This window comes from Apis florea, unplaced genomic scaffold (assembly GCF_048593485.1).
Source record: "Apis florea isolate Af1SG1 unplaced genomic scaffold, ASM4859348v1 contig_2272_pilon, whole genome shotgun sequence".
NCBI lineage: Eukaryota > Metazoa > Arthropoda > Insecta > Hymenoptera > Apidae > Apis > Apis florea.
The window spans coordinates 1186289-1213679 of record NW_028256549.1 but is presented as its reverse complement, the minus strand read 5'-3'; the positions used below and the strand labels follow the sequence as shown (position 1 = coordinate 1213679).

General features: G+C 32.1%; 5 protein-coding genes across 12 annotated transcripts in view; 2 read left to right on the top strand and 3 right to left on the bottom strand.

Moving 5' to 3' along the window:
• Nucleotides 1-17208, bottom strand: part of Cad99C (cadherin 99C) — a 97915-nt gene extending 80707 nt beyond the window's left edge. For both annotated transcript variants that reach the window (XM_086902472.1, XM_086902473.1), the window contains exon 1: nucleotides 16616-17208. In XM_086902472.1, the coding sequence (XP_086758598.1) occupies nucleotides 16616-16618 (3 nt within the window). In that variant the 5' untranslated portion in view covers nucleotides 16619-17208. The remainder of the gene's footprint in view (nucleotides 1-16615) is intronic.
• Sar1 (Secretion-associated Ras-related 1) lies at nucleotides 749-22590 on the top strand. Of its 4 annotated transcripts, none has more exons than XM_086902489.1 (6): nucleotides 749-879; nucleotides 20376-20472; nucleotides 20701-20820; nucleotides 21076-21141; nucleotides 21229-21464; nucleotides 21530-22590. In XM_086902489.1, exons 2-6 carry the CDS (start codon nucleotides 20430-20432, stop codon nucleotides 21644-21646), a joined length of 582 nt encoding a protein of 193 aa, XP_086758615.1. In that variant the 5' UTR covers nucleotides 749-879; nucleotides 20376-20429; the 3' UTR covers nucleotides 21647-22590. The 4 variants fall into 4 exon arrangements, with proteins under 4 accessions (XP_086758615.1, XP_012339690.1, XP_012339691.1 ...); XM_012484236.3 differs by lacking the exon at nucleotides 749-879 and adding an exon at nucleotides 19795-19978; XM_012484237.3 differs by lacking the exon at nucleotides 749-879 and adding an exon at nucleotides 19795-20098.
• On the bottom strand, nucleotides 17568-19889 carry mRpL1 (mitochondrial ribosomal protein L1). Its single transcript, XM_031915421.2, has 8 exons — nucleotides 19447-19889; nucleotides 19024-19222; nucleotides 18749-18953; nucleotides 18461-18643; nucleotides 18220-18334; nucleotides 18020-18138; nucleotides 17862-17956; nucleotides 17568-17743 (listed from the first exon to the last, which is right to left on the bottom strand). Exons 1-8 carry the CDS (start codon nucleotides 19454-19456, stop codon nucleotides 17614-17616), a joined length of 1056 nt encoding a protein of 351 aa, XP_031771281.2. The 5' UTR covers nucleotides 19457-19889; the 3' UTR covers nucleotides 17568-17613.
• Hibch (3-hydroxyisobutyryl-CoA hydrolase) lies at nucleotides 22136-25286 on the bottom strand. Of its 4 annotated transcripts, none has more exons than XM_003692042.4 (8): nucleotides 24789-25286; nucleotides 24640-24727; nucleotides 24163-24212; nucleotides 23849-24090; nucleotides 23495-23736; nucleotides 23193-23412; nucleotides 22854-23041; nucleotides 22136-22763 (listed from the first exon to the last, which is right to left on the bottom strand). In XM_003692042.4, the coding sequence occupies exons 1-8, from the start codon at nucleotides 24789-24791 to the stop codon at nucleotides 22627-22629; spliced, it is 1170 nt and encodes a 389-aa protein (XP_003692090.1). In that variant the 5' UTR covers nucleotides 24792-25286; the 3' UTR covers nucleotides 22136-22626. The 4 variants fall into 4 exon arrangements, with proteins under 4 accessions (XP_003692090.1, XP_086758603.1, XP_012339679.1 ...); XM_086902477.1 differs by having other exon boundaries at nucleotides 24163-24350; nucleotides 24520-24727; nucleotides 24789-25188; XM_012484225.3 differs by having other exon boundaries at nucleotides 24163-24236; nucleotides 24789-25129.
• On the top strand, nucleotides 24870-27047 carry LOC100871297 (peptide deformylase, mitochondrial). Its single transcript, XM_003692107.4, has 3 exons — nucleotides 24870-25867; nucleotides 26219-26596; nucleotides 26833-27047. The coding sequence occupies exons 1-3, from the start codon at nucleotides 25637-25639 to the stop codon at nucleotides 26914-26916; spliced, it is 693 nt and encodes a 230-aa protein (XP_003692155.2). The 5' UTR covers nucleotides 24870-25636; the 3' UTR covers nucleotides 26917-27047.
• Nucleotides 27048-27391: the final 344 nt, after the last annotated feature.

Genomic DNA, 27391 nt, shown 5'->3' with positions numbered 1-27391 from the left:
GACATGCGACAACGGTACACGTAAACAGTTAAGTGTCGTCCATCCAACTCCAAGGAAGTTAATTGACTAAAATTTTTTGAATGCGTTATTTTAATACCGTTCTCCTTCATTTTTAATATTTATAAATTATTGCGCAATGGAATAAACGTAAGAAATGTAACGATGTATAAAAATGAAAAGATAAATACAAGCACGTATCTACTGTTCACTGTTTGAAAGAAGACTCACAGAAGGACAAGAGAAGTCATTCGCTAGGACCTATCCCCACTCTAGTTGGGACGGTTTGTTGACAATCCTCACACCACAGATCACTTAAGATTAGAAGTATATGAAATATTTTCGAAACTGTTTACAATATGTCTAGCTTATTCGTATACGTACAATTATTATCTTAACTACTCGAATTATATTTATTAAATTAAACTATCGTTATAAATCGTAATTAATCTATATACATTATAAGAATTAAAAAAATTTTTATATTATATCGATTCGTTAGAATTCTTTACCTACGCTAAATTTGATTGAAATTTAGATATAGATCGTTGTTTTGTATTAGCATGTATGTGATAAAATAATTTGGAAGGCGTTTCTTACATTCTATCAATACATCGAACAATATATTGCAGGTGGATTAAAAAGATCGATTGAAGGAACGATTAATTGAAATTCTCCTTCAATTTCAAATTAGTAAGTAGATCAAAGCTAGAGTAAAACGGGATAATAACGGTGCCAGAAAATATTCCCCACTACTTGCTAAGAAAACGTCCAGACAATTCGAATAATCGGTCCGTGCCATTTTAGTTAGTTAACAGTGCGTCTATCTTTGATCGAGTGGAAGAGCAGCGATATAAAAAAAATCTCCATCCGTAAATGAAGGTAAGTTTACGCGTGTTTTAACGTGGATTGCAAATCCATTTCGATTCGATTAGGGTTAATCCAATACCCCAGGTGTCGACCATTATAATATTTTATCCCCATCGTTGCATAAACTCTTGCGTATACATTTTAAAGTTTCGCCTTTCCACAAGTTTCATTCGTAAATTCGTTGTCGTCCGTCGTCGTTCTACCTTTTTTGCCGTGCTCGAGGTCTCCTTTTTACGCGAAATTCCAACGAAATTTCCATTTTTATTTTCCACCATCGCGTCTTATCCCTTTACGAGAAGTCACGAATCGCCCGCCTCCTTTTTTCCTCTCTCTCTCTCTCTCTCTCCCTCTCTTCCTCCTTCTTTTTCTTCTTCTTTTTTTCATCACGATCGACTCTCGCCGAGTAAGAGTTGCGCAACCACCGAGATCGGGAGCCACCATCTCGATGGTGAAATTCTATTTCGAACGGTGTCCACGATACTTTGCAATTGAAAGCTATGTTAATTTCCGATATTAACATCCGATTATACTGAAAAAGGGAGATGGTTAATCGTACTCGACAAGAACAACAACCGCAGTTTCCAATAAGAGAAAGAAAATGTAAATGCTAGAATCGGGAAGGGAAAGGGAAAATCAAACGTAAATTAAACAACTTTACATTTTTCCTAATCATCGTTTAACTTTCATATGTATATATGTATATATCCTTGGAAAGTGTAATTTAAACAAGTCGAGTTCTATCGCGGTAAAATATAATTTGAAGGCTGATACGAATGATACTTCCTCCATCTTGAATCTTAAAAGTTGCGCGGATGGAGATAGAAACGGAAGGGTCTATTACGCGAATCGTACATACGTGGCAAAAAATATTGGAAGCGTTCTCGATCGAATCGCCGATGGAAAAAAAAAAAAAAAAGAAAAAGAAAAAAATGATCTCTCTCTCGAGATTATTATTACACCGTGGAACGGAACGGGTGCAGTGCGTTACAACGAAGATTGCTCGAGGATGATTAAGATCCTTCTTAAACGCACGCCTTCGTAAAGTGGGGTGTAACAGTGCAAGCGAAATAGCAGAGGAGGCGAGGGGAGGGGGTCAGCGTTGTCGAGCTGCGGCTTTATAAAGATTCAATTTTCCGTTCGCTTAACTTCCGGCATCGTAAAACATTCCGGCGTCGAATGATGAGCCCGAGACGTGTTCCATTTTAATGCACAACGTTAACCTACACGCGACTCTACATTCACGCCTCGAACACGATTCGCAATTTATTTGGTTTTTCGTGAGAGAAATACGCTCGCGATTAAATAAATTGCAAACGAGGATATTAACGAGGGTATGATCGGGTATTTAAAAGGTATTTTCTCGCGTTTACAAGGGGCGTCGTTGTAACGCGAGAACGAGCAACAATTTTTCAAAATTATCGCCTTCGAGAAGCTACCAACTATCGCGATTCTTTCTCTTTTATTTCTCTCCGCAACGCTGTGCAATTTAAAAGTTTTTGGGTAATTTTATTGTGATTGGGAGGAAGGGAGAATATTTCCTAGCGAAATGCTATTCTTTTTACGATTATCGTCTTCGAAAAGTGCTTCTTATTCTTTCTGTAACGTTCGAAAAAGTTTCGATTCGATTTCAATAAAAATTCATCGAATTAGAAAAGTTGGAATATTGCATATGTAATGAAGGAGAATTTTCATCTTAATCTTTATCTAAGAAACAAAATTCGATTCAAATTCAATAGACAAATTTAGTTAAATTTGTGCATAAATCACCAAGAGAAATCGCAAAATCCTTATTACCGTTCGCAACATAACCTCTTCGTTGTCCTCTTCACCTTATCATCGATGCATATCGCTGTACGATACATTACACTCCGAAGACTCTCCGACGAAATGATTTATCTTCAGCCGTGTCACAAGCCTCCTATTCAAAATGCAAAACACTTGATAAAAAATAAAAAAATCACCAATAATACCGTAATTGGTACGTAAGCGGCGTCAGGTGGAAGACGAGAATTCCAGCAACTTCCTCGTTCGTCGAGCGGTGGCGACACAGTTGTCACCTACGATAAATCTAAGAAAACTCTTCCACGTTTATGTGGTTATATATCAGCCGCGCCTACTTCTCTTACTGTCTGCCGTTTACTTTCGCCTCGAGATTTACCTACGCTCGCGTATTTCACTTGAACTCGAGCGAAATTACGTACACGCGGGAATACTTTTCTTCAAAAGAGATCTTCCTGCAAGAATTGGATCTGCTATGGAAGAAAATGGTAAGGTTATGGGAAACGAGGTTTGGATCGGAAAGCGAAAGCTCGTTGGAAGAATGGATCGAGTCGATATTCATATTTCGAAGAATTCTTGCAATTAAGTTGTAACGAGAGGAAGGATGATTTCTTCGTCAAAAGTATTTTTTAAAATTGTCAGAGCAACCAAAATGATTCAAATATTTTTTTTTTTCACAATTTTTCAAAATTGATTATTGAAAACACAAAAATATTTTTCGCAAAATTAATATCGTGATTTAGATAAAAATCTAAGGATACAACTGCCCTATACACAAAGTAAATATTCCGGTGTTAAAATATGCGGATCCTCGCATATGCACCTGTCCGCGACAACTTCAATCACCGTACACGACAATCCGCTTCACAATAAGCATTTGCAAAGAATCGCGCGCGTCATTAAGGCGACGTGGGCAAAGGGGAAGAAAGAAAGGCTTGAAGAAACATTTTCATCGAAAAGACAAGCGACTCGCATCTTCGTTCATCGGAAGAATAAGTCATGCTCATTGTTCTCAACTCATAAACAACGATATCCTCGCGCCTATCGTGTAATCTCGTTTGCCGTCCATCCACCTTTCTTGTGTATATATATATATATACACACAATATGCATACGCATCCCTCGATCGCAGAAATAATGGCATTGTCCGTGCGCGAGAAAACTGTAATAGCGTCGTTGTTGCGCACGCAACGAGTGTCCCGCGTAATCGGTGCGCGACACCCACACGAATCGAGAACCGGAAGATGTCGCCAAGATCGCCTCGCGTCTGAAGCGGCCATCGTCAAATTGACAATTTACTCGTCCCGGAAGTAATCGTCGTAAATCAATCTCTTTTCGTTCTCGAAAAGAGCCGATATTTCGGTTATCTCCTCTTCGAGATTCGAGGATTGGAATCATGCTTGAACGACCACACGGATGAAAATTAATCTCACAATTGGAAGTGATTTCGAAATCGTTTTTTATAGATCGAATTCGTTTCTCTTTAATTCGTCTCTCGTCTCGTCTCGTCCCGTCCGCGTCGTTATGACGCAACTGGTGTGCCGAGAATCGTGCGCGAAAATATATTCTCTCGTATATAACCGAATCGAATGGCTGAAAGTGAGGGGAGCCAATTAATTCGTAAGTACATTTCCTTATGGGCGTAGAGAGACGAGTTTTTGATTCCATGGATGATGAGTTACATAAATTACGTGAGATTCGTTGTGACTACAAGTCGGATCCTCTCTGTGTATCGAGGCAATTAAAACAGGAAGAAATCTATTTGACGAATCACATCTTGGCGAAGCACATTGTTTAAAAACTTCATCGGATGATCGAAGTGAAAGGTTAATTAGTTACTTTTGCAAATTTGTCGTTAAGCAAAAAATATTCTAACCAAATATTTTCCTTTAATCTTTCGATAAGTGTTTCACGATTTTTCGCACGATCCGGAAAATGTTAGAAGAATAATCATTAATCGATCCAAAGCTCGCTGCTGTTCCCGCCAATTCGATGTTTCGCCTAATCAACACGATCCCGCTTAATGAAGCGCCTATTAAATAAACTTTCCCCGCGCAGATTAATTTAACAGATTGATCATTCTGCGGGAAATACAAGTAGGAGAGGCGTGCAATTAAACACTGCACACGATTGTGCCGACGCACGAGCAATTTCCACGAGACGCAGTTTCCTGCAAATTAATAGGTTTATCGATTGAGACACGATGCCGAACGGTTACAGTTTCGCGAACACGATCGATCTTCGATGGTCCTGTTACGCGCTATCCCTCGTGGTTTCGCAGTTCCTGCAACCTGCGGGCGTCGTGTAAATTTATTTAGAAGTGTCAACAATGGCTTTACAATGGCTCTTCTGTATACGATTTGAACATGCAAATATTCGAAGGAAAATATCGGATCGTTCAACGTTCTCCCTCGAACGAGGCGCTGTTAAAAGCGCGTGCGAACAAATTAATTTAATTTATAACAAACTTTATAATATTTTTCATGTATTTAATTAAAATTCATATTTTTACGTTGCGCAATAATAATTATAATGTGGTAACATAATTTTTTTAAAATACGAAATTTTTGTGGCGAATACCCAGATCGAAAATGAATTTCGAAAAAAATCTAAGATTCCACTTCACATTTCATCATTCATTTCATTGTATTTAACGAGTTGGAGGATTAAAATTAATTCGCTTTTGTCTTATCCCACAATTTTATCGAATCGTTTTTAAAAATATCTCGAGACACGATTCTCTCCGACGAATCGTTATCCCAAGATTCTTAATTAAATTAATAACAACGTTGTTAACAACCGACCTATAAAATCCGTGTTTCGCAAGCAACAACAATGCAACGAGAATTCAAGAAGAAGAAGCGAGTTCTCGAAGGAGAATTACACGCTCCTCCGGAGAGGATTGGATCGGCATGTCGCAGATGGTACACGGATAAGAGGCCCCGTATACGATTTAATTTTGAATTTAGGAGCACGCATTCTTCTTCTCGGAATGCAGTTTTGCAATTAAAAGGTGGCGAGGGAAAAGAGAGGAATGGAAAGAATTATATTAACGAAGAAGAATCTGGATCGAGGATGAAATTTAGGCAGATCGTTTCGTATCGTCGAACAATCGGGCGATATTTTTTTTCTTCTTCTTTGAATCTGATGACGCTGAATTCGACCGATATTATTATTATACGCTGACGCGGAACACGGGTTCCGCGTAATGGAAAAACGAGCTTAGCAAGCGAAAAAACCAAGGAAAGAGAAAGGAATGTGTGTTCCTGGAAAAAATTTTTCCGAAACCGTTCAAGTTTATCTACTTTGTCTACACACACATTTCGAATACAGTTATACCTCGCTTTACGCGGTTTAGATTCCTTTACGTTACGGAAAAATTGGCCGTAAAGCGAAAACTCGTATAACGAATCATTTTTTTGTATCATTGTTTTCACACAAACCCATATGAATTCAATTGGATCTGTTCTAATTTTTTATAAAATAATATAATTTTTAGTTCGTAAAGTATTTTTTTTTTGGGATCGTAAATCGAAAAAGTGGCATAATTAAAAAAGATAGCGTAACAAAACCAGTCTGGCATAATGTGCGTTCGTTAGACGAGATAGTATCGATCATCTCCTTTTTACTCTCGATTTTTTTCTATTTATCGAAGAATAATAACAAACGAAATTTTATTTCAATCGATACAGGATCAGGATGGAAAAAAATAGACCTAACACTTTCGCGTGTATCCGTATGCTGTATCCACGATCGAGCGTTGTGCCGTTAAACTTTTACCTGCACGCGTTTCGACCTGTATCGAGATCCCACAGAATGACTCAGAATTCTGTAAAGTATCCGATGCACGGCAATACCCGGCTACTTGACATTTATCACGAGTCGCAGCCAAGGAATTCGCGTTCACCTCTCCCTCTTCTATTGACATCATCGGCAATAAAACATCCAACTTCGCTTCACCACTACTTGGATACGGCCGAAAGGTGATCGCATCGATTCGAGTCGATTCGGTCGACGAGCGAAAATGGCGTGAACGAAGGAAGATATTTTTTCCTCGGCTCGTGCCCGTCAGGATATCCGCCGGACTTCGACGCTCATCGTTAAGATTAACTCGGCACGCGACCACTTACACAGTTTCAAAAACCAGCGTCGATTATTAGCGTCAGTTTTTAAATATATATCTTGGACAATAGTTAATTACAAAGAGACGTACAGGCATCGTTCAAATTTAACAAATGTAGAGGATGGTTCACTTCTTGAGCGAGAATTTCGTAAGGAAAAATCAATAAATTGAACGAAGTATTTAATCTTATGTAACGAATAATTCGTTCGAGCGAAACGAGTTTAAAAACGCTTCTTTCTTTTTGGAAAAATGTAACGATTTATCCATTCCGTTCTCTAGAGAGTTAGAAATCCAATCGCTTGAAACACTGTTGTACAAAATAGGAACGATCTGCAATTAACCGTGTGCAGTAGATCGACTCTTGAAAAGACAAATAATTGAAATTTTTACGTTACCGCCTCTATTCTCGGCGACCGTAGAACGTCGAGAAGAATTCCCGTTGAAAGGATAATGATGCAATGTGGATCGAAAAGGAAACGAAATTAACCACGAATCGAACTGTCATTCGCGCAATTCAAATCGGTCTTTTTCCCTTTGTAAGGGGAAAATCAATCGAAATTGATAACACACTGTACAAATAAACAGGAGACAAAGATCGATCGATTAATCGGCCAAGGTGTGTTTGCCATTGGAACTTATACGGTGTTGACTTTTCCAACGTTAAATGGAAACGGTGACGAGACAGTGAATGGTTCGAAGTATTACTACCGGCTGCAGAAAATGGAGATGACAAGAGTCAGGGACATTATCTCGAAGGAAACGCAACTTCTTTCTTTCAAATAATCGCAATTTACGATACGAGCAGGGAACTTTTTCTGTTTCGGTTCGACAATGAATATTTTTAGGTTAGAATCGTGAAATACGGTCTCGAAATACGAAAGCTTTTATCGCGAGGAAGTCACAATTGTAACGCAACTCTCTTACGCGGAAACCAATTAAGATACAAATTATATACAAATTAATAACGTTTATGAAGCGGATTATTAAGAGATGCGTTCGATATGCGAAAAAATTATTGTTGTTCGGAAAATAATTTCGTTTTTTCACACGAGCGTCGCTAGTCGCGTTTATCCAGCCAACTTCATTCTAAACCGTGTTGTCATATATTTTGAGAGTTTCATGATTTATTTATATAAGAAAAATTCGTTCGATTTTGTGTGATTGCGTTTCTCGTGCGTGATAACAAAGATGCGAGACCAAAAGAAGCATTTTCGGAATATTTTACTTTTTTTATTACCGAAAAGGTGAGAATATTGTTCAGCCAAGAAAAAAATTACGTGAAGATGTTGTATTAACGGTACATCAGTGTCAAAACTGGTTTTTAAAATTTCGTTCCGACAATTTCGTGACGTTAAAGACGCGCCACGTTTCTGGAAGACGAATAACAAACTCGAGAAATTGCTACGAGATCGAATATCACTGTTCGTGATCGAAACGATTTGGTGTTTCATTTTCAGGAAAAAAATGAAATTACTTTTCGAACAATCCAACATATATATATATATATCTTTGCGTCATTTCTAACAAAAATTATCGAGACGAAGAGAAATCGAGACACCTTGAGAAAGATCCCTTTCGAACACTCGATGTTTGAGTTTTTCGCAAAGGAATTTCGACTCGGCTACCACTCGCCTGCTACTTCACGCATCTTTGCCCTCGCCTTCCTCTCTTTCTCCACGCCCAGCCCGTGGATCTACCTATATCTCCCTCCCCCCTTATCCTTGGTCCTGTCGCGCCAGTGCACCTGGCTACCTGCTCTACGACCCGTGGCTCAGTGGGCACGGTCAGTAACCGTGCAGCGGCGGCAGCAGCCACGCTTTTAAAAGTGGCGCTCCTTTTAAAAAAGAGAAATAAATTGGTGACTCGATCTGGAAAACATTCCGCGTGAACAGGAACGGGTTCAGAGCCGAGCTAGTATACTATCCCCGTGTATACTTTTCGATTCGCCATGCCTGTTTTCTCTGCGATCAGATCGGACGGAAACCGACATGCTTCCTCTTCTTTCAAAATTTAAACGAATCTTGAATTTTCCCCTTTCCTGTTCCCCACTGAAGAAGAAGAAAACGGAAGAAAATCGTTTGTCTCGAATTCGAAACAGGTTAATTAAATACGATGAAGTTGATGGAACGCAGAGTGTACGACAGAAGGGAGAGGATCGCTTTCTCGATTGTAAATTTATATTGATGATGATGATGATTAACGAGCAAGTCGATACCGATTGGCGAGGAATGTATTTACAACGCGACGTTTCTTCGCGTGCACGTTTAAACCAAAGTCAGGAAGAAGAAGAAGAAGAAGAAGAAACGTCGCGAAAAAACGAAACGAAAGAAGAATAGAGTCTCTCCTCTTTCATCAGCCGGTGTTTTGCATTAATATATTCCACGTCACGACTTTTCCTTTGCGTTGTTGAAAAAAAAAATTTCTTTCCTCGAAAGTAAAGTTCTCGCATTAATTTCAAAGTCGAAGCCGAATTTTTCGAACGTCGTCACGTTTCATCGTCGGCGTCCAATGGAAAGAATGCATTCATTGTCCCCGTGTTTGGTATGCAGCGTTCGCGCGCCTTTTAAACCTTTTTTCTTTTTTTCACGCACCCCATAAACATCCTCTAATTTGGACAAATTTAGAAACCGTCGAACGAATAATAATAATTAGATTAAAACAGGATCGAATTAGAAGATCCTATATTTTTTTTTTTTTTTCGTACTTATATTTATCTCTTTTCTATCGAGGATTTAGAATCGATTATATTCCTTGTTTTATTTATAATCGACGCTAGGTAAACCGGTCAATTTAATTACCGGAGAGAGAGAAAGAGAAAAAAAAATTAATCGAATAACGCGTATCTCGACGATGTACCGACGCGCATAGCGAAGCGGAACGCCTCTACTCTCTTCGAGCAGTGTTCAGATACCGCGAGTCCGGTAAATCAAACCGTTGGACAGGGATTCGTTCTGATTAATTGAGCGCAGATAAACGAAATCCTCCCCGACTGCATATATCATGCCGCGCGAGCCACGTTTGCCCGTTATTATCATCCGCGAATACAATTCTACTCGTATCGTACTCCCCCTCCTCCCTCCCGCCTCTCTATTATCGCAAGAAAAAGCGAGAAAATATCGAAGAACGTTCCATTGAAAGGATCGAATATCGCTGTTCGAGGGGAAATTAGAAAGTAAACCGGGGAAAATTGCGAGTGACCGTAGGGCAAAAGAACTTCTTCTTCTCTACGTTGGAGAAAAGAGAAATTAAGTTTGCCGCGACTATCGTTCCATCACTTTGAAATATCAGAGATATCGGAGTGGGTCGAAGTGATTTTTTAAATTTTACCGGAGAAAAATTACAAAAATTCCGTATATCGGCCGTGTATATCGATTCTCGAGTTGCGAAAAAAAAGTTTCTTCTTAGAGAGAATTTATTGGACAAATGTTAGGTGTGCAAATAAATTCTTTTATTTCTACGATCGTAATTTTCGACCGAATTACTTTCCACACGTGGCGCCATCTGAAAGAACGTTCTTTTGTTTTTAAGAAGAGCCGTGACGAGCGCTCTAAGAGTTTTCAGTCCTATGCAATAATTTCGGGCGATATGGTGTGCGAGAAGCGTCGTTCGCGTCACTGTTTACTTTTTGCGTTTCAACTTAGGAGATCGGCTGTTGAAGCTACCGAAATGGTTTGCACGCCACTGACAGAAAACACTGTATCTCACGGAACGTGCGAAAAATCGTACCAAAGATTTAATTTGAAAGACGACGATCGTTCAGGTGCATCGAGAAAATTCGACGAAAGTGAGTTAGAGTTATCTACCCGACTGAAACAATTGGACAATCTTGTACTTAATTTATGTAATAAAATCTTTAATTTGGAAGAAAAAGGGGGAAGAACTTATTTGCATACCTGATAGATAAGGATAGATAAGTCTCGAAAGGATTCGACGACGACAATGCGACGTGGAAAGGGATCGTGTCGACAATCGAGATACTCGCGCGACGTTTAAGGATCACGTGATAATTTCCCGTGGGATGTTTGCCATATATGTCTGTACGTACAATATTGACTTTCAAATATCATGTCTCGTGTCGGCTGCGATATTATCCACCGAGAATTTCTTATGTACAAGGATGTTCGTTCTCGCGCCACTTGAAAAGAACAATCGAAATTGACGAAATTTCCTCGTTCTCGAAGCTTTAATTTCTAATCCAATCTAAATTAATTTCGTTCGAAACGATATAATCGATCGATCTTTCTCCCCCTTCGTCGAGTCTCGAGTTAATTTTTGACGGACGAAACGTGCGTGCACGCGTTTCGACGCATGGAAAGAAGCGGGTTATACGAACGAATGTACAGTTATACACGAATCCAAGGAAGAGGAGGTATCGAGAGAGAGAGGGAGAGAGGGAGAGAGGAAGGAAAGGGACGTGGTATCCGAAAGGAGGCCACGAGCGAGCCGGCCGTCACCGTTATATCGGCGCCCACGGCGAAGCCACCTCTCGAGTTCACCTCGATTTACGACTAGTTTCCTCGCCGACCCTCGCCACGTGTGCGAGTCTCGACGTTACGTTTTTGACCTCTGCATTCACCTGCTCGCTACCTAACGCAGGTGGCCAGGGCAACAGGTTTCGAATAGATTAGGACCCCCGTTAATTGCCACGAACACGAATCGTGATGTTACGTGATGTTAGAGGGCGATATCTTCCGACTCTCCTCACCCCCTCTCACCTCTCTCGAGTGCAAATGATCGAGTCGAATGAAATAATCGCCGATCGGTTTTTCGAAATAATAATAATTTTTCTTCGAAATTCGTCGGTTTTCTTTCTCGAAGAACAGACGTGATTGTATATTGCGTTAACGTTGCAATTGATTTTGATCAAGAATTTTGTATCAAAATTTATTTCAACGCAAAGTGGGAATAAGAATTATACCAGAAGAGAACGTTTCCTTAATTCGAATTAATTAAGATCGAAAAGAGGCAAATTACGTAATTATACGGTTTCCGTTAAATTGGTGCAAAGAGAAATTAATTGAACAACAAAGGCGAGCTGTATCTCCGTGGGTGCACAATGTTCAATTTTTATGTCCAATTTAACGCGTATCTTTTTCGAGGATATCTCGGCCCATTGTCTCTCGCCCCGCTGTCTCTCGCCCCGCTGTTAATTAACGCTGATGAGAAGGTGACTCGCGATTCTAAACAGTGCAAAATCTTGCCGGTTAAGCCGGGAAACAGGTGGAACACGAACGAAGTTAGCATTTCGAGATCCGTTAAATTCGCTCGATAACGCTGGTTCGAGTTACGTGAGTGTACGTGAATTTCCTTTTGGGAAGGCTCGGTTGGTAAGCGTGCAATTACATTTCTCTGAAATAAAAAAAGAAAAAAGAAATCGTTTTTCGTAGTAATAACGATAACACACGCTGGGAAATAATTACGCAACGATGAGTCACGAGAGAATAATTTGATACAAATTTAGCTTGGTCTCCCTAAATCCGGGGATTTGGATCAAGTTGGCAGAGAGTTTGGCTCTCGGCCACAGGTATATAACGATTCATTTTACACGAGGAACGTGGAAAGGAAGGAGAAAAAATTTACATAAGTAGCGTTTATATCTGCGTTTGCATCCTGATCCCAGACAACTGTTGATGCCGAGTTAGTTAAGAAGCAGGAAGAAGGGTGTTTATCTTGGTGGTGCATCTAAGGTTTACCGATCTCTGTCGCACGTTTTCGCGAAAACAACACGTGGGAAAAAAGAGCGTGTACTTGCAGCGTTAATTTAATCTCTATGAGAATTTTCGCTCTTTTGTTCAAGCCACACACGTACTATACGCTCTACCGTTAACGAGAATTTCGCCAGCCTTTATGGATCTTTATCTTCCTCTCCCGTCTTCGTATAAACCGTTTCTGCGATTGAAATTGTTTATCAATTTCAAGTCACGTAACTTATCCTTTTATGGAAAAATCCTTGCAATCCACGATCATCCCTTCGCTATTTTTTGTTATAAATATTAATAAATTAAACCATTTCAATCAATTCGATTACCTCGAGTAGATCATTAATTTTCGTTTATTTATTTATTTATTTTTTTCTTATGACAGCAATATGTTTATCAATTTAAAATCTGTATAATTTATCACGTTATTCAACGCAATCACGAAAAGATCCTTGTAATCCACGCTCGTCTCTTCACTATATTTTCTGTTACACAAAGATTTAATTATTCGAGTTAATTAATTATTCAATCGAAAACTTTGCTCGCAAGAAAATCGCGTCGCGTCCTTTCTTTTCTTAATAAATTCAATTACCTCAAATAGATCGTTATTTATTTTCTTATGGCGGCGAAGAAGCAACACGCGAAGAAATAACAATTCTTTCGACGCTTCTCTTGTGTTATTCAATATTCCAACCTCTCCGAGAGGTGGCGATCTCTGTGTTCTCCGTGGCGCGCAGTCGCAACATGTCGGCGCAAAACTTTCACGTTACCTAATTACGGGAGACAGGTGTACGGGGAGACGTCGTGACATTTGACGATATTGGAACTCGGTTTCGGTGATCCGAATTTCATATCTACGCCGTGATATTCACGCGCGATAACTGTTGAGTAATAATTCGTAACGAGAGAGAGGAAAAAAGAAAAAGAAAAAACACTGGTGGAACCGGTGCGCGCCGCTTTCGCTTTCTCCGCTAGAAGAAACAGCCTCCTCTTTTTTCTTATTCTTCGATATCCTCCATTTTTACGCTCGATTCTGCAGAAATAAAAAAATTCTCCGCCGTGGAGATTTGAGAAACATTTCGAGAAACGCGTGTGTGCGCACGAAGATTGGTCGGTATCACCCGGTATACGAGGAGAAGGGAGCCGTCAATGAAAGTTTGCCCAGCCACCAGTCACCCAGTATATGTCGCGCGGAGGAAGTCGGTAACAAGAAGAACCGGTCGACTAGTACAGTAACCATTTCGTATCCGTCATTTTTCCCAGACCGATACCTGCTCTAACCTCGCTTCTGTGCCATGCTTTATCCTCCTCCATCCTTCAACTCTCGGAAGAATTTTTTCCTCTCTTCGAAAGGGGATAAATAAAAATGGTTGCAGGCACCTTTCGACGATGTGTCTCCTCCAATTCGAAGGAGGAAAATATTCGTATATATACACGCGAGTCCACTTAGCTATAGCTGTGAGAGCGAAGAGAGGAGGAGGAGGAGTTCTGAAACCTATGGCATAAAGTGGATAGGCAGGTTTTCTATCAGGGGCTATCGATTCGAGAAAAACTTGTCGCGATCGCAACGCCTTAACCCTTTACACTTTTCAAAGCCCCCCTCCTCACGAAGCGTTCTGTGCAAGCTCTGTTGCGTATTATCTTGGATCGTTGGAAATCTGAATTTATCTCTTAAAATTAAAATCGTAAGAATGGAAAATTTTGGGGGGGGGGGAGGGGGAGAAATGATTCGTTCGTTTCAATGGGAATTCGATTTTCTCGGTGAGAAGAATACTCGAAGAAGAAACGAGACGAAACGTGACACATCTCTTCGTAACTATGCCAGATAACGGTAAGAAAAGTAAATTGCACGGAGTGAATCGCAATCGCGGATAGATATACGGGTTGTCGAGATGAAGATCGCATTGACGGAAAGTTGGATCGGGATTATTATACTCCGTTGTCACTTCCGGCAACGCGAGGAATGGTCGTGTGTGTATGCGGGAAAGCAGGTAACCACGGTGCGACAAGATAAATTACAAAAACATCGATTGAGATACAATCGGGTAAAATGACTCTTGCTCTGTACTTTCTAATTATACGTGCCGCGGAAGAGAGTGGTCTTTTTTCGTGTGTTTACAGGTACTGTTTCTCCTGCTACTTGCTAAAAAATATTCTAATTTGGCCAACAAATATTCCAATAAAAGATTAAAACGGATTATGCGTAAAAATATAAATAAATTTTTCCACAATTTTCGATACAAAGGACAGATATTGATAGGTCAGTTGTAAGATTAATGTACATTTCCATGAGACACGGATAAATATTAAAGTTTCCATTTAAATGCAGGATTAAAAAGATAAGAGATTCACTTTGAGAATTGAATGGATCTTGAAACTCGAGGTATCTCTTAACTTTTAAGAGTGAAAAAAAAAAAAAGAAGAAAGAAAGGGAGAAGAATGGGTCAAAGGTGAATTAAGAAGGAAAGGAATAAAAGGGCTCTTCCACTCTTCTAGTTTCGATCAAACTAGTCTGTGCAATTTTCCATGATGACGATGAAAGATGAACGTCACGGAACGAACGGAAGAAAGATAGTTTACAGTTGTAATTGTAATACGTGATAATAATATTAATTCGTTTACTTTTTATTCGTGCCACGAAGCGAAAGATCGAACGTCTTAGTAGGAGAATTCTCTCGCGTTGCATAATTATTACGATGCAATTAGAGTATCAACCGCGTGGAGACAGGAAAAGGAAACGCAAGGAAAAGATACGCAGCCCTAAAGGTATCATTTGCATTTGCTTCTAGAGCCAGGTTTTGCAGCGATCTGCACGCATCGTTAACCGAACAAGTCGTCGGGGCACGTGTATAGTGACGAATATAACGAACTTCGTAATATTGATAAAAATTTTCACTGAAAAATAACGATATCGATGAATTTTTTAATAATCTAACCTCTAGATAAGTGATTAAAAAGAGAAATCAGGAGGAGGTTGAATGATAATAATATGATTAAAAAATTGTTAAAGAAATATTCAGTTACAAATAAATTAGCGGATAAATTGGCGAAAGAAATAGTTAATTTTATAGCTATAACTATATATAGTCTGTATACCTTAGTCTGTATTCAATGGCGAGTTTCCAAGATTAAAATAAAGATTCAAGATTGTTGCAATAAGAAATAATATTTACGTATTACCATAAACCATAAACCAAAAACATTAATGTAAAATACATTATAAAAGGATTGGCTTAAATTTTTGTCTAATAGAAGAGCAGAGTGTGATTTTAGAATAACACAAAATTAACCTTTATATCTTACGAGGAAAAAAATGTCATGTAATGGTTACATATACGTAAGTATTATATTTACTTGCTTAGAAATATTCGCTAAAGTTAAGCTAGAATGTTGTACGAGAATTCGACGCAGATACGTTTTTCGATTTTATATACAAATAAATACTTTCGTCTGTTGAGTTCGATTCATAGTTGATAAAATATATATATAAGACTTTTATGTAATTAAACGATACATGGCAAAAATTTGATCATAATAACTACTGGTTATATTTATTATAATCATTAAATCAAATCTTGAACGCGTAACGATTGAAATTAAAAAATACGATAATTTGATGAATACGTATCGTTAGTTTATTCTATTTTAAAAACAATCACAACGATCAATTTCGATGCTGTTCGATGAACCTGTTGGATTTTTTCCAACTTCTCATTAACATTAGAATCTCATTCATTTCATTCTTCGTACGTAGAATCCTATTGATAATTATCATTTTCCTCGATATAATAATGATTTTAATAGGTTATAATGAATAATTCATATTTAATATATAATTGTCACAAATTGTTAAGAAATTAAAAAAAAATGAAAAGTTAGTGAATTGTAAAAATCTTAAAAATATATTGTATATTACTATATATAATTATAATAATTAAATTAAATATTTATTTCTTTTTAAATTTAAATATATATTAACAGATGATGCTTCCCTTTCCTAACCAAGCAAAATAATTTCGAAAAAAAAAATTATGAAATATTAAACTTCGGTATAAAAAATATATGAAACACTGACTAGTTATAGAAAATATTTCTATCGTCCAAGATTTGTCGTCAAGATTTAATTTACTCAGGCATTTTCACTTACCATGACTACGCTAGTGTATGTTCATCCGTGTATTAAGCGTGCCGGTGTGTCATCTAATGTTATTGCTTACTGCTGTTTAACCTAAGCATGTCTACAAAGTAATCGATAACATCAATTAGTTGCTCCAAAATTTGCTGCAATCCAAAATCACAATATTCGGTTGATGATAGTTACACAGTCAACACAGATCACCATATGTAAACACACACACGTTCTTTGCGATACGCGTGGGATCGCGCTTGTATTAGTGCGCGCACTCTCATGCACTGCTATCAAGTTCGCACAGAAAAAACTTATTCGAACGTTTTTCTGTAAATTTAAGGAAACGTGAATTTATCTATCATTAATTTGATCGATGAATTTTTTAACGACCACTAATAAAAATTAATTGTCAGCGGTATATGTCTCGCTATATTTCATATTTTCGTTTTCAACATTTTTCGCGCCGTTTTAACAAAACTGTGAAAAGTTACGTATAAAACGAAGAGAAGTCACGGATTTTCAACCTGGCGGACACCGACTGAGCTCTCAACCGGCAGGTAGGTGAGCCATCGCCCCTCCACTGTACTCACCACCGCCGCTCACCATTCTCCATTCTCTTTGCCTTTGCTTTACTTGGCTCCGTCTTGTTCTTTCATTTTCGTACGATTCCTCTTGGAATCTGAATCTCTTATAATTAATAAATTATTATTATATATTTTTTTTTAATTTTCAAATATTAATTTGCTATTTTTATTATATTCGATCTAATTTTAAATACATTTTTTAATTAATTTTTTATCTTAAAATTTTTTAAGTAAAAAACAAAATAGATGTAAAATATTTTATACATCATTTATATTTTATTTTTTGAAAACAATTATATGATTATACTAATTAAACAATAATAATAATAATAATAAATATTGAATTTATTTATAGGATAGGTAAACAATAAATATTTAACACTTAATTAGAATTCATGATTAAATATAATTTTATTTATATACATTAAATAATTATTGCGTATCAATAATTGCTGTTTCATCTATTTCTTCCTTGTTTGTTTCTTTATCAGTTTTTGTTGCAATGTAATCTTGATAATTAATTGTAAAAGATTCATCAGAAAGTTCGCTTCTAATTTGAATTCTATAAAATTTATATACATTTATTTTCAATTATTTATATTTATTTTTATATATTTATATTACTATAATATTATTTTAAAATAATTTCATATATTAATTATTAATTTAAATGCATTTACCTTACAATAAATGATGCATCACGTGGTCTCATTACTTCAATATCATTGATTAGTGCATGGAAGTTTGCTTCCAAATATTTCATATCCATATCAAGCTAAAAAGTTCACATTTAAAATACGATAAAGTATTTTTTTCATATTATAAACTATAAATTTACCAAACCAAAAGCCACATTAATTTCGCCATATTCTTTGAAAGTTTTATGAGGTATTGCGGTATATCCAATTCCATTTTTGAACTTTGTAACAAGTTTATTCATATCAGTGCCCAAAGAACCTAAAATATTTAAATTATTTATATTCAATTTAATATTATAAATAAATATATTATATTAAAGTAATATATTTATTTATTTACCTATTCTTATGTTTGGAAATTTTTTTTTCAATAATCCTCTAATTAATAATAAATCGGATAAAATATTTGCATGAGCTACAACAAAGTCATAGTCTTTGAATTGAAATGTTCCATTCTGCAATAATTAAATTTATAAATAAATTCTATACATTAATATTTTATAAAATGTTACATATCAACTTATATATATCATATACATATCAACTTATTGTTTTTATTATATTATACTATATCTACTCACTTGAATTTTTTTTATTAATTCAGTACCACCAGAATAGTCAGCTCCAGCATCTCTAGCCTTCTCTTGTTCTTCTAAATTCTTACTAAAAGCTAATACTGTCCTTTTATTGCCACTATTTTCAAATATATGTGGTGTATCAACTATTCTTGTAAACTTATCAACAAATCTATTTTTCTTTTCACGCTATTATAAACATTTTAAATATTATAAAATAATTTTATTAAAATAATATATATTTTTAACTTAACTGGAATATTAATTATAATATTATTTCTTCTATTTTATTACCCTCATATCTAATTCTACAAATGCATTAACAATTGCATTAGGTTTATTATACATAGTTGGATGATGTGTTTCACGATGGCATTCTATAGCTTCTTGTAAAGAATAAATTGGTCGCTGATGATATTTTACTATCCATACATTATCAATTGCTTTCCATTTCCAACTATCATCAATAGTATTAAGTGGACAAACTTCTTTTATTTTCCTATTATAAAATTAACAAAATATTCAATATATATATTGTGTTAAAAAAATTGAGATTAAAAATTGCTTACTGTTTTTTATGCTGTTTATATGGAACATATCCTACTTGTTCAACTGTTACTTGTTTTTTAGCTCGTTTTTTTTTGGCCAATAATCTCTTTTCTCTTGTCCCTTTTCTAGCTGCATAATCTCGAGTTTGAGTAAGTAAGTAAGAACATACATTATATCTAATATTGAGGTTATGTGTAGTACGAAAACTTGTCAACCAACCTGTGAATATAAAGTTAAATTTATAAAAAAATAAAATTATTATTATATTTGTTTTTAAAAAATTCATTTCAGATTATACATAAAATTTTATGATCTATATATATTATATCTATATATATTATGACATATTTTATGAAATATAAAAGACATATTATATTTATTAGATATACATTTAGAAAAAAATTAATTATTAAGTAAGGAAATATAAATTAAAAGTAAATTACCTGTTAACATTGCATTTAATATATAATATTATATAAAATAAAATTTAAAGAGGTTAAGAAAATTAGTTACAAAATGTAACGCATACTAGGGACATTATACTCTTAAATATTTGGTATAAATAAAATTTTAATGTAAATAATTTCACAGACAGTGCAGTGTATATTTATTATATTTTTTATAACTGTCATTTAAACATGTATTATATAAAAATTTTATTTATTTCTTCATGTAATATTAAAATATTTTTGTAACTGTTGATACAAAATAAAGTAAATCAACTTAAAAAAAAAATATATAATTTATATCAATATATATATATATTATTATAATTTTAAGAATGAAATAAAAATAAATGTAATTGACCTCAAAATCTGCATTTATGAAACAGCACTATTTAGACAATATGGCAGACGGAAGTAGACGTCATCAGTGCCAACTGCCAGCCAAATAGGCTTGCTAAAGTTGTGCTTTTTATAAGAAGAAAAGCACTTCTTCTCCATCTTTTGCAGCTTCGTATATTTTTTGTGTAGGGTACGTTAAATTAGTGGTAAAGAAACAGATTTAGTGTAATTATACCATGCGAACGCTTTTCTGACCCGCTTGCAATTTTGCATTTTGGTGGTGGTGAACGAAACATAAAACTGTTATTAGGTGAGATCTGATAAGTCTATCGCATTTCAATTGTAATCGTCCACCGATTATATTCTAAATACCATTCTTGACTTCGATGTAATAAAGGTTATTGATTTAATGTTTTATTTTTTCTTCTAAATAACTATTTGTATATTATCGATATTTGTATTTTGTTATAATATTTTTTCTAATTATTTAAAAAAAATTATATGAAGACTATAATAAATTTAAAAATGATTCCCATTATGTATAATTATTTAAAGATGATAATCTTGTCAACTTATCATTGTTGCAGAGTCATTCAATAGTTAGTACACAGTGGACCTGACATTCATTTATATCTACAAATATGTTCATTTGGGATTGGTTTGCAGGAGTTTTAAATTATCTTGGTATGTATAACTTTCATTATGTTTTACATATGTTGTATGTTACATAAAACGTGTTTAAAGTGCATGTAAAATGATGATTTTATGAATATAAATGATTTTGTTGTATTCTCTTTTTGAATATATAAAAAATATATTTATATTTTATATTTAAATGAATATATAAATTTTATAAAATTATTTTAAATTTTTAATATTGCTTTCAGTTTGATTTTTGTTTTTAATTTTTAGGTCTTTGGAAAAAGAGTGGTAAACTCTTATTTCTTGGTTTAGATAATGCAGGCAAAACTACATTACTTCATATGCTCAAAGATGATCGATTAGCTCAACATGTGCCTACATTGCATCCAAGTAATTAATATTTAAAATAATAATTATTATATACATTTAGAGATATAACAATTTTTTTAAAACATTTCATAAAACATTTTTTTTTTAAATTTTTAATGTTCTATAATTTAACATTTTACAATGAATTATTTTCAAGTTTTTAATATTTAAATAATATTTCTTTTTTTTTTTTTTTAATATAATTTCATTAATTATATTTACATTTAATATATTTTGTTACATGTAATATATAATATTGCATATATTTTTCTTCAGCTTCAGAAGAACTTTCCATTGGAAATATGAGGTTCACAACATTTGATCTTGGAGGACATCCCCAAGGTATAATTAATTGATTCGTTAAAATGTTGTCTATATTTATATTTTATTTTATAATGTTACTTTATTAAAATATAAGATATATTACAGCTCGAAGAGTTTGGAAAGATTATTTTCCTGCAGTGGATGCAATAGTATTCCTTGTTGATGCAAGTGATAGATCACGATTACCAGAATCAAAAGCTGAATTTGATGCACTTTTAACTGATGAACAACTTAGTTCATGTCCAGTTTTAGTGCTAGGTAATAAAATTGATAAACCAGGTGCAGCATCAGAAGATGAACTTAGAAATTATTTCAGTCTTTTTGGTCAAACAACAGGAAAGGTATGTATATAAATTATTAAATTTATATAAAATGTATATATATATATAAATTACATAAATTTTAGGGAAAGATTTCTCGCAGTGAAATACCTGGTCGTCCATTGGAATTATTTATGTGTTCAGTGTTGAAAAGACAAGGATATGGTGAAGGTTTCCGTTGGCTTGCTCAGTATATTGACTGAATGCATACAATAATTTAAATACTCAGATTTGTGGCAGTTTATTACATTTCCCTTTCCTCTGATTCATATTGGATGTTAGTACTGAAGTGTATTGTTGTCCTTTATGTGAATTGTGCAGTAGGAAAGGAATATCAATATATAAACTGCAATAACAGATTCAGAACAGTGCAAATAAGTAAAACAAAAACATCCGAAAAATACAATTTGACAAACGTGATAGAACTAATTTCTTTCATTTTAATACATGGAGCCTACAATCTATATAAATTGTTTTAATTCCATATAAGAAAGAGTTCTGTGAATTTTTGTCATTTGCAAATCATATTATGGAAGTACTTGATATAATAAAAATAATAAACGTTTTGATAAATAAAGTAATAAACTATTTAAGAATTTTAAGTGTTTTTAAAATTACTTTTTATAACGTAAATATTCTAATTACGTTAAAAATATTTTATGCATATTTGGGAAAATTAAAACAAATTTTGGTAAATGTATTTTGATATCTTTTATTAAAAAAATAATAAATGCATTTTATTTGATATTTTTTTAATTAAAATTAAAAATATCAATGAATTTTATACATATTATTTGCTTAATATATTATTATTTTCTTTTTTTTTTAATTTTTGTCCTTTAAATACAAGTACAACTTGTAAAAAGATAAAAACAAATACATTTTATTATAAAACTATCAATATATTTGTAGTTGTTACATTTTGGTAGTAAGTTTTTAAAATATTAATAAATGTCTTGTAAAATATCATAAATCGTCCGTATTATATTATATAGTTGTTTGTGTAAACTTGATTTAAAAATAGAATAACAAAAAATAAAAAACTTAAAAATAATATTTTTTTTTAATGTATTAACATAGTAATTGTAAATACTTATTAATATTTTGTTCATTATTTTTCAAATAAAGCATGTTGTTTTCTATTTCATACAATTTGTACTTTTTATGCTATTTCCCTGACATTTTAATCTAATTTAATGCTGTGCAATTCATTTGTTAAAAGATTAAATTGTTGATTCACGTAATTGTCCGTAACTTCTATTAAGTTTTTGGGATTCCACTTTGGTTTTCTATCTTTATCAATTAAAACGGCTCTAACACCTATAAAATTAATAATAATTATATATATTATATAAAATTATTTTCAGAGATGATAAATATATAATTATAAATGAACATATTTATAAGCACCTTCGCAAAAATCACTAGTTTTATTAAAAAAACTACACATTAATTTAAACTCCATCTTTAAACAATCTGCCAAATTCAATGTACTTCCTTTTTGAATAGCACACATTGTAAACTTTAAAGCAGTGGGAGATGCTTTTAATAACATTTGTAATGTCTTTTTGGCCCATTCTGAATTATCTTCTTTTAATCTTCATTAAAATTTGCAGTAAGTAAATATTTTAAAATATAAATTATATATACACGTCTAATTAATTAAACTATATTAAACAAATATATATATATATCTACCTAATTGTTAAAGTAAAATAATATATATCATAATTAATTATTATAGTTTACCTCTCTATAATTTCTTCTATACATGATGCAGAAAAACATTTATCTATTTTACTCATATATGGTGCTAAACAAAATTCTTGATTCAATGTTTTAGATTGATATTTATTTAAGATTTCTTTAATATCAGATTTATCAGTCATCAGTAAATCTTCTTTTAAATTTGGCAGTTTTTCAGAAGGAATAAAATGTGTTGCAATACCAGCAAGTAGTACATCAATACCTAATATAATATAAAATTATGATTTATAATATAAAGCATATAAAATATATATTAATGAATTTAATAATTTTTAATTTCATACCTTGTAATCGATCTCCAGTCAATCCAAGGTAAAGTCCTAATTTACCTTTTAGCCTAGGTAAAAAATAACTTCCACCAACATCAGGAATTAATCCAATTGCTGTTTCTGGCATTGCAAATAATGTTTTTTCTGTAGCAATTCGATATTTACCATGAACAGATATTCCAGCACCACCTCCCATAGTTATCCCATTTATTGTTGCTATGTATGGTATTTTATATGTACCAATGAGATGATTTAAGCTATATATTTAATATTTAATGAAAGATTTAATGAATTAATTGAATAATTCTTAAATTTATATAAGTTTAAAATATTTAATAATATATTTTAAAATAATATTTTGAAACTTACGTATATTCCTTTTTCAAAAATGTTTCACCTAAGACTTTATTATCATTATCTCTTATTTCATTAGCAATAGATTTTATATCACCACCTGCACAAAATGCTTTATCTCCTGCACCTTCAATTATTACTAATTTTTTAGATGATTCCCATTTCTTAAGTACTGGATATATTTTTTCAACCATTGATAAATTTAAAGCATTAAGTGCTTTTGGACGATTCAATATGATAATACCTTTATTTCCAACCTTATTTAAAAAAAAATATATTTATTATAAATTATATATAATTATTAATTTTGTAATTATAGATATACATACTTCTTTAAATAAGACATCATTTTCTATATTTGTTTGTTGTGCTTCTTTGCCTGCAATTGCACTTTTATGAGGTACTGGAATTTCAAGAGGTGGTATAGAATCTGGTTGAGGTTGAGGTTGAGGTTGAGGTTGAGGTTGAGGTTGGGGTTGAGGTAGTGGCTGAGGAAGAGCAGGTTCTACAATAGGACCTAAATTATTTTTTTAATAATTAATTTTAATTAATTTATATATATTATTCATTATTCATATTCATATTAATACTTAATTCACAATCTATCTTTAAAATTGTTTGTTAAACATATATTTTTAATTTTATTAACATTATTAGAAATTAAAAATTTTTAAATTTTCAAAAACCTGGTATTTCTATTATAGGAGATCTTTGAGGATAAGTTGGATATGGTTCTGATGGTTCTGTTTCAGGTAATATAATAGGTTTTGGATTTTGGTTAGCAAATTTTAAACCTGTATCCTTACCTCCACTTGAAGTTTGTGTTGATAAATACCTTAGAGTATTAATTGAATTACCACCCACACAATTTAATTTTAATGCACTATTTTTTATCTAATAAAAAAAGAATATTAATTGTGATTTTATTACAAAATATTATATAAAAAATAATTACCATTTTGATTCTTGAATATTTATTTTATGTGATTATATTAAGTATAAAATAGGAAATATTAAAATAGGATATTTTATAAATATAAAATATCACACAACAAATAATACAAACAAATTTGGTATATTAATATAGGTTATCAAATTGTATGTTGATATTCTTATTTTTTTAATATGTATGAAATATAAAATGATAATTGTATTGATGAAATCATTACATAATAATATATCGAGATTTTATTGACGAAATATATAATAATGGTAAATACATTAATGGTATATAAAATATGATTTAACTGTCAATATTTAAATGTAAAAATAATATGTTAATATGAAAATATAATTAAATATTATATTAATTATAACTAAATAATGAGTTAAAAAATAAATATTACATTAAAAATGTAGTATTATGTTATAATAATATAAGGTATATAAGTTGAATATATATTAAGATATATAAGTAACAAATATTAAGGTTAAAGAAAATAAGGGAAAGAAAATATTTTTAAATATAATAATTATTATATTAAATATTTTATAATTATTATATTAAATATTTTATAATTATTATAATTTTAATTATAATAAAGAAATTTGTATTGTAAGAAAATATAATAAATAATAAAATCTTTTATTATTATTATTTATAATTTTAATATTATCATTATTTATAAAAACAAAACAAACATATTAATATATATGATATTTAAGGCAAACTAAGATCATGTTTCCGCTAAAATATTTGATCCGCTAATCATAGTACCAATATATCTACAATCATCATAGAAGCTTAACCTTATTAACTCTGCCAAAAATTCTTACGAATACTGTAAAACAATAGTCAAAATAATGTTCAAATGTTTTAATATAGTCAGTGGATTTACAAAGACTTTGCAGAAGAATAGTACACGTACTTTTAGTTTTCAAAGTTTAAAAAAACTTTGTAAAATATATTTAACTGAAACACCTGAAATTGCAAAACCTCCTTATAATTTCATTTGTCAAGTTGGTAATCCTGTTTTAAGACAGAAAACGTCATGTATAGATGAAAAGATAATACAAACGCAAGAATTTCAAAAAGTATGTTTTTATGTTTTATTAATTTATATCTCTAAATAATTGTTCAATTTAAAAAATAAATTGTATATAATTTTATTTTCTTATTAAAATATATAAGATAAACTAAAATTTTTTAAATTTAAATTTATTCTATTATAAGAAAATATAGAATATGGAAATTATGAAATTAAATCTAATAAGTATATAATAATACTTCTATCCTATATCTAATGATGCCATAAAAAGAGATTTTTATAATAAAAATATTTGTAAAAATTTTTTTAACTTTAAAAATTGTAAAATTAATGAAGATATTTTTTTATCTATGATTTATTTTATTACAAATTCATGTATTAATTTTTTTTATTGTAGATACTTGATCATTTATATGAATTATTGAAGAAATATGATACAGTAGGATTAGCAGCACCACAAATTGGCTTACCTTGGCAATTATTTGCTATTGAAGTGACGGAAGAAACTGTGAAACATATTCATCCATATATACGAAAATGTTATGGTATCACAACTTATCCATTAACATATTTTATTAATCCAAAAATGAAAATAATAAATCCTGAAGAAATTGTACATTTTGAAACATGCGCAAGTATTCATTGTTATTATGCGGAAGTACCAAGACCAAAAGAAGTTGAAATTGAAGCACTTAATAAATTTGGAGAATCATTTTCTATGAAAGCAGAAGGTTGGTTAGCTAGAATTGTTCACCATGAAATGGATCATTTAAAAGTAAGTATATTTTCATTTTTTCCCCTTATCAGTTTATTTGATAATTTGTTTTTTTAACTATTATATTATTATTTTTAGTTTCTTTAATTTTATGATTTTTTTATCATCAGAATTTATTGTACATTTGATATCTATAACTTTATTTAGCCTTATCTTGCTAAGAATTAAAAAAATTAATAAAAGATAATATAAATATGTTATATTTATTTTTAATAATGTATTTTATTATTTTTTAGGGTCATTTATATACTGATAGAATGTTTCCATTTTCATTTAATTATGGTGAGTGGAAAATAGATAAATATAAAGAAGGTAATTAATTAAGTACTTTATAGGATAATATTAATATATAATTTAGGGTTATATTAATTTAAAATTATTATATTAAAATTATATTAAAATTACTTATATTAATTTATGTTAATATAATAAAAATATATATACTTCTGGATTTTTTTATTTCATGGAAAAATCTAGTTGCATTTCCTACAAAAATTTATTAATTATTTAATAAATCAATTAATTTTATGAATAAATATTATAAGCTATTTTAACATATATATATTATATAATAATTAACGTAGAAAATAAAACAGAAGTAAATTGAAATATAATAATATAAAAATATGTGAGTTTTAAAAATTGTAAATAAATAAAATTTTATTTGAAAGATATTTTGCTTTTTATAGAAATATCTATAAGCAAAAATAGTAATTTATATAAAATTTTAATCAGTTATTTAATTAATACAGGATAGAAATATTTATATATCTATACATATACAACATGTCATTT

Coding starts and splice junctions, on each gene's coding strand:
- mRpL1 (XM_031915421.2), bottom strand. Junction 18,954..19,023: donor TATAAACAGCATAAAAAACA/GTAAGCAATTTT, acceptor ATTTTATAATAG/GAAAATAAAAGAAGTTTGTC. Junction 18,139..18,219: donor ATTTCCAAACATAAGAATAG/GTAAATAAATAA, acceptor TAAATATTTTAG/GTTCTTTGGGCACTGATATG.
- LOC100871297 (XM_003692107.4), top strand. CDS start 25,637: ATGTTCAAATGTTTTAATATAGTCAGTGGATTTACAAAGACTTTGCAG. Junction 25,868..26,218: donor AAACGCAAGAATTTCAAAAA/GTATGTTTTTAT, acceptor TTTTTATTGTAG/ATACTTGATCATTTATATGA. Junction 26,597..26,832: donor ATGAAATGGATCATTTAAAA/GTAAGTATATTT, acceptor ATTATTTTTTAG/GGTCATTTATATACTGATAG.
- Hibch (XM_086902477.1), bottom strand. Junction 23,042..23,192: donor ATAGAAGAAATTATAGAGAG/GTAAACTATAAT, acceptor ATTTTAATGAAG/ATTAAAAGAAGATAATTCAG. Junction 22,764..22,853: donor AACTAGTGATTTTTGCGAAG/GTGCTTATAAAT, acceptor TTAATTTTATAG/GTGTTAGAGCCGTTTTAATT.
- Sar1 (XM_086902489.1), top strand. CDS start 20,430: ATGTTCATTTGGGATTGGTTTGCAGGAGTTTTAAATTATCTTG. Junction 20,473..20,700: donor AGGAGTTTTAAATTATCTTG/GTATGTATAACT, acceptor TTTAATTTTTAG/GTCTTTGGAAAAAGAGTGGT. Junction 20,821..21,075: donor TGTGCCTACATTGCATCCAA/GTAATTAATATT, acceptor ATTTTTCTTCAG/CTTCAGAAGAACTTTCCATT.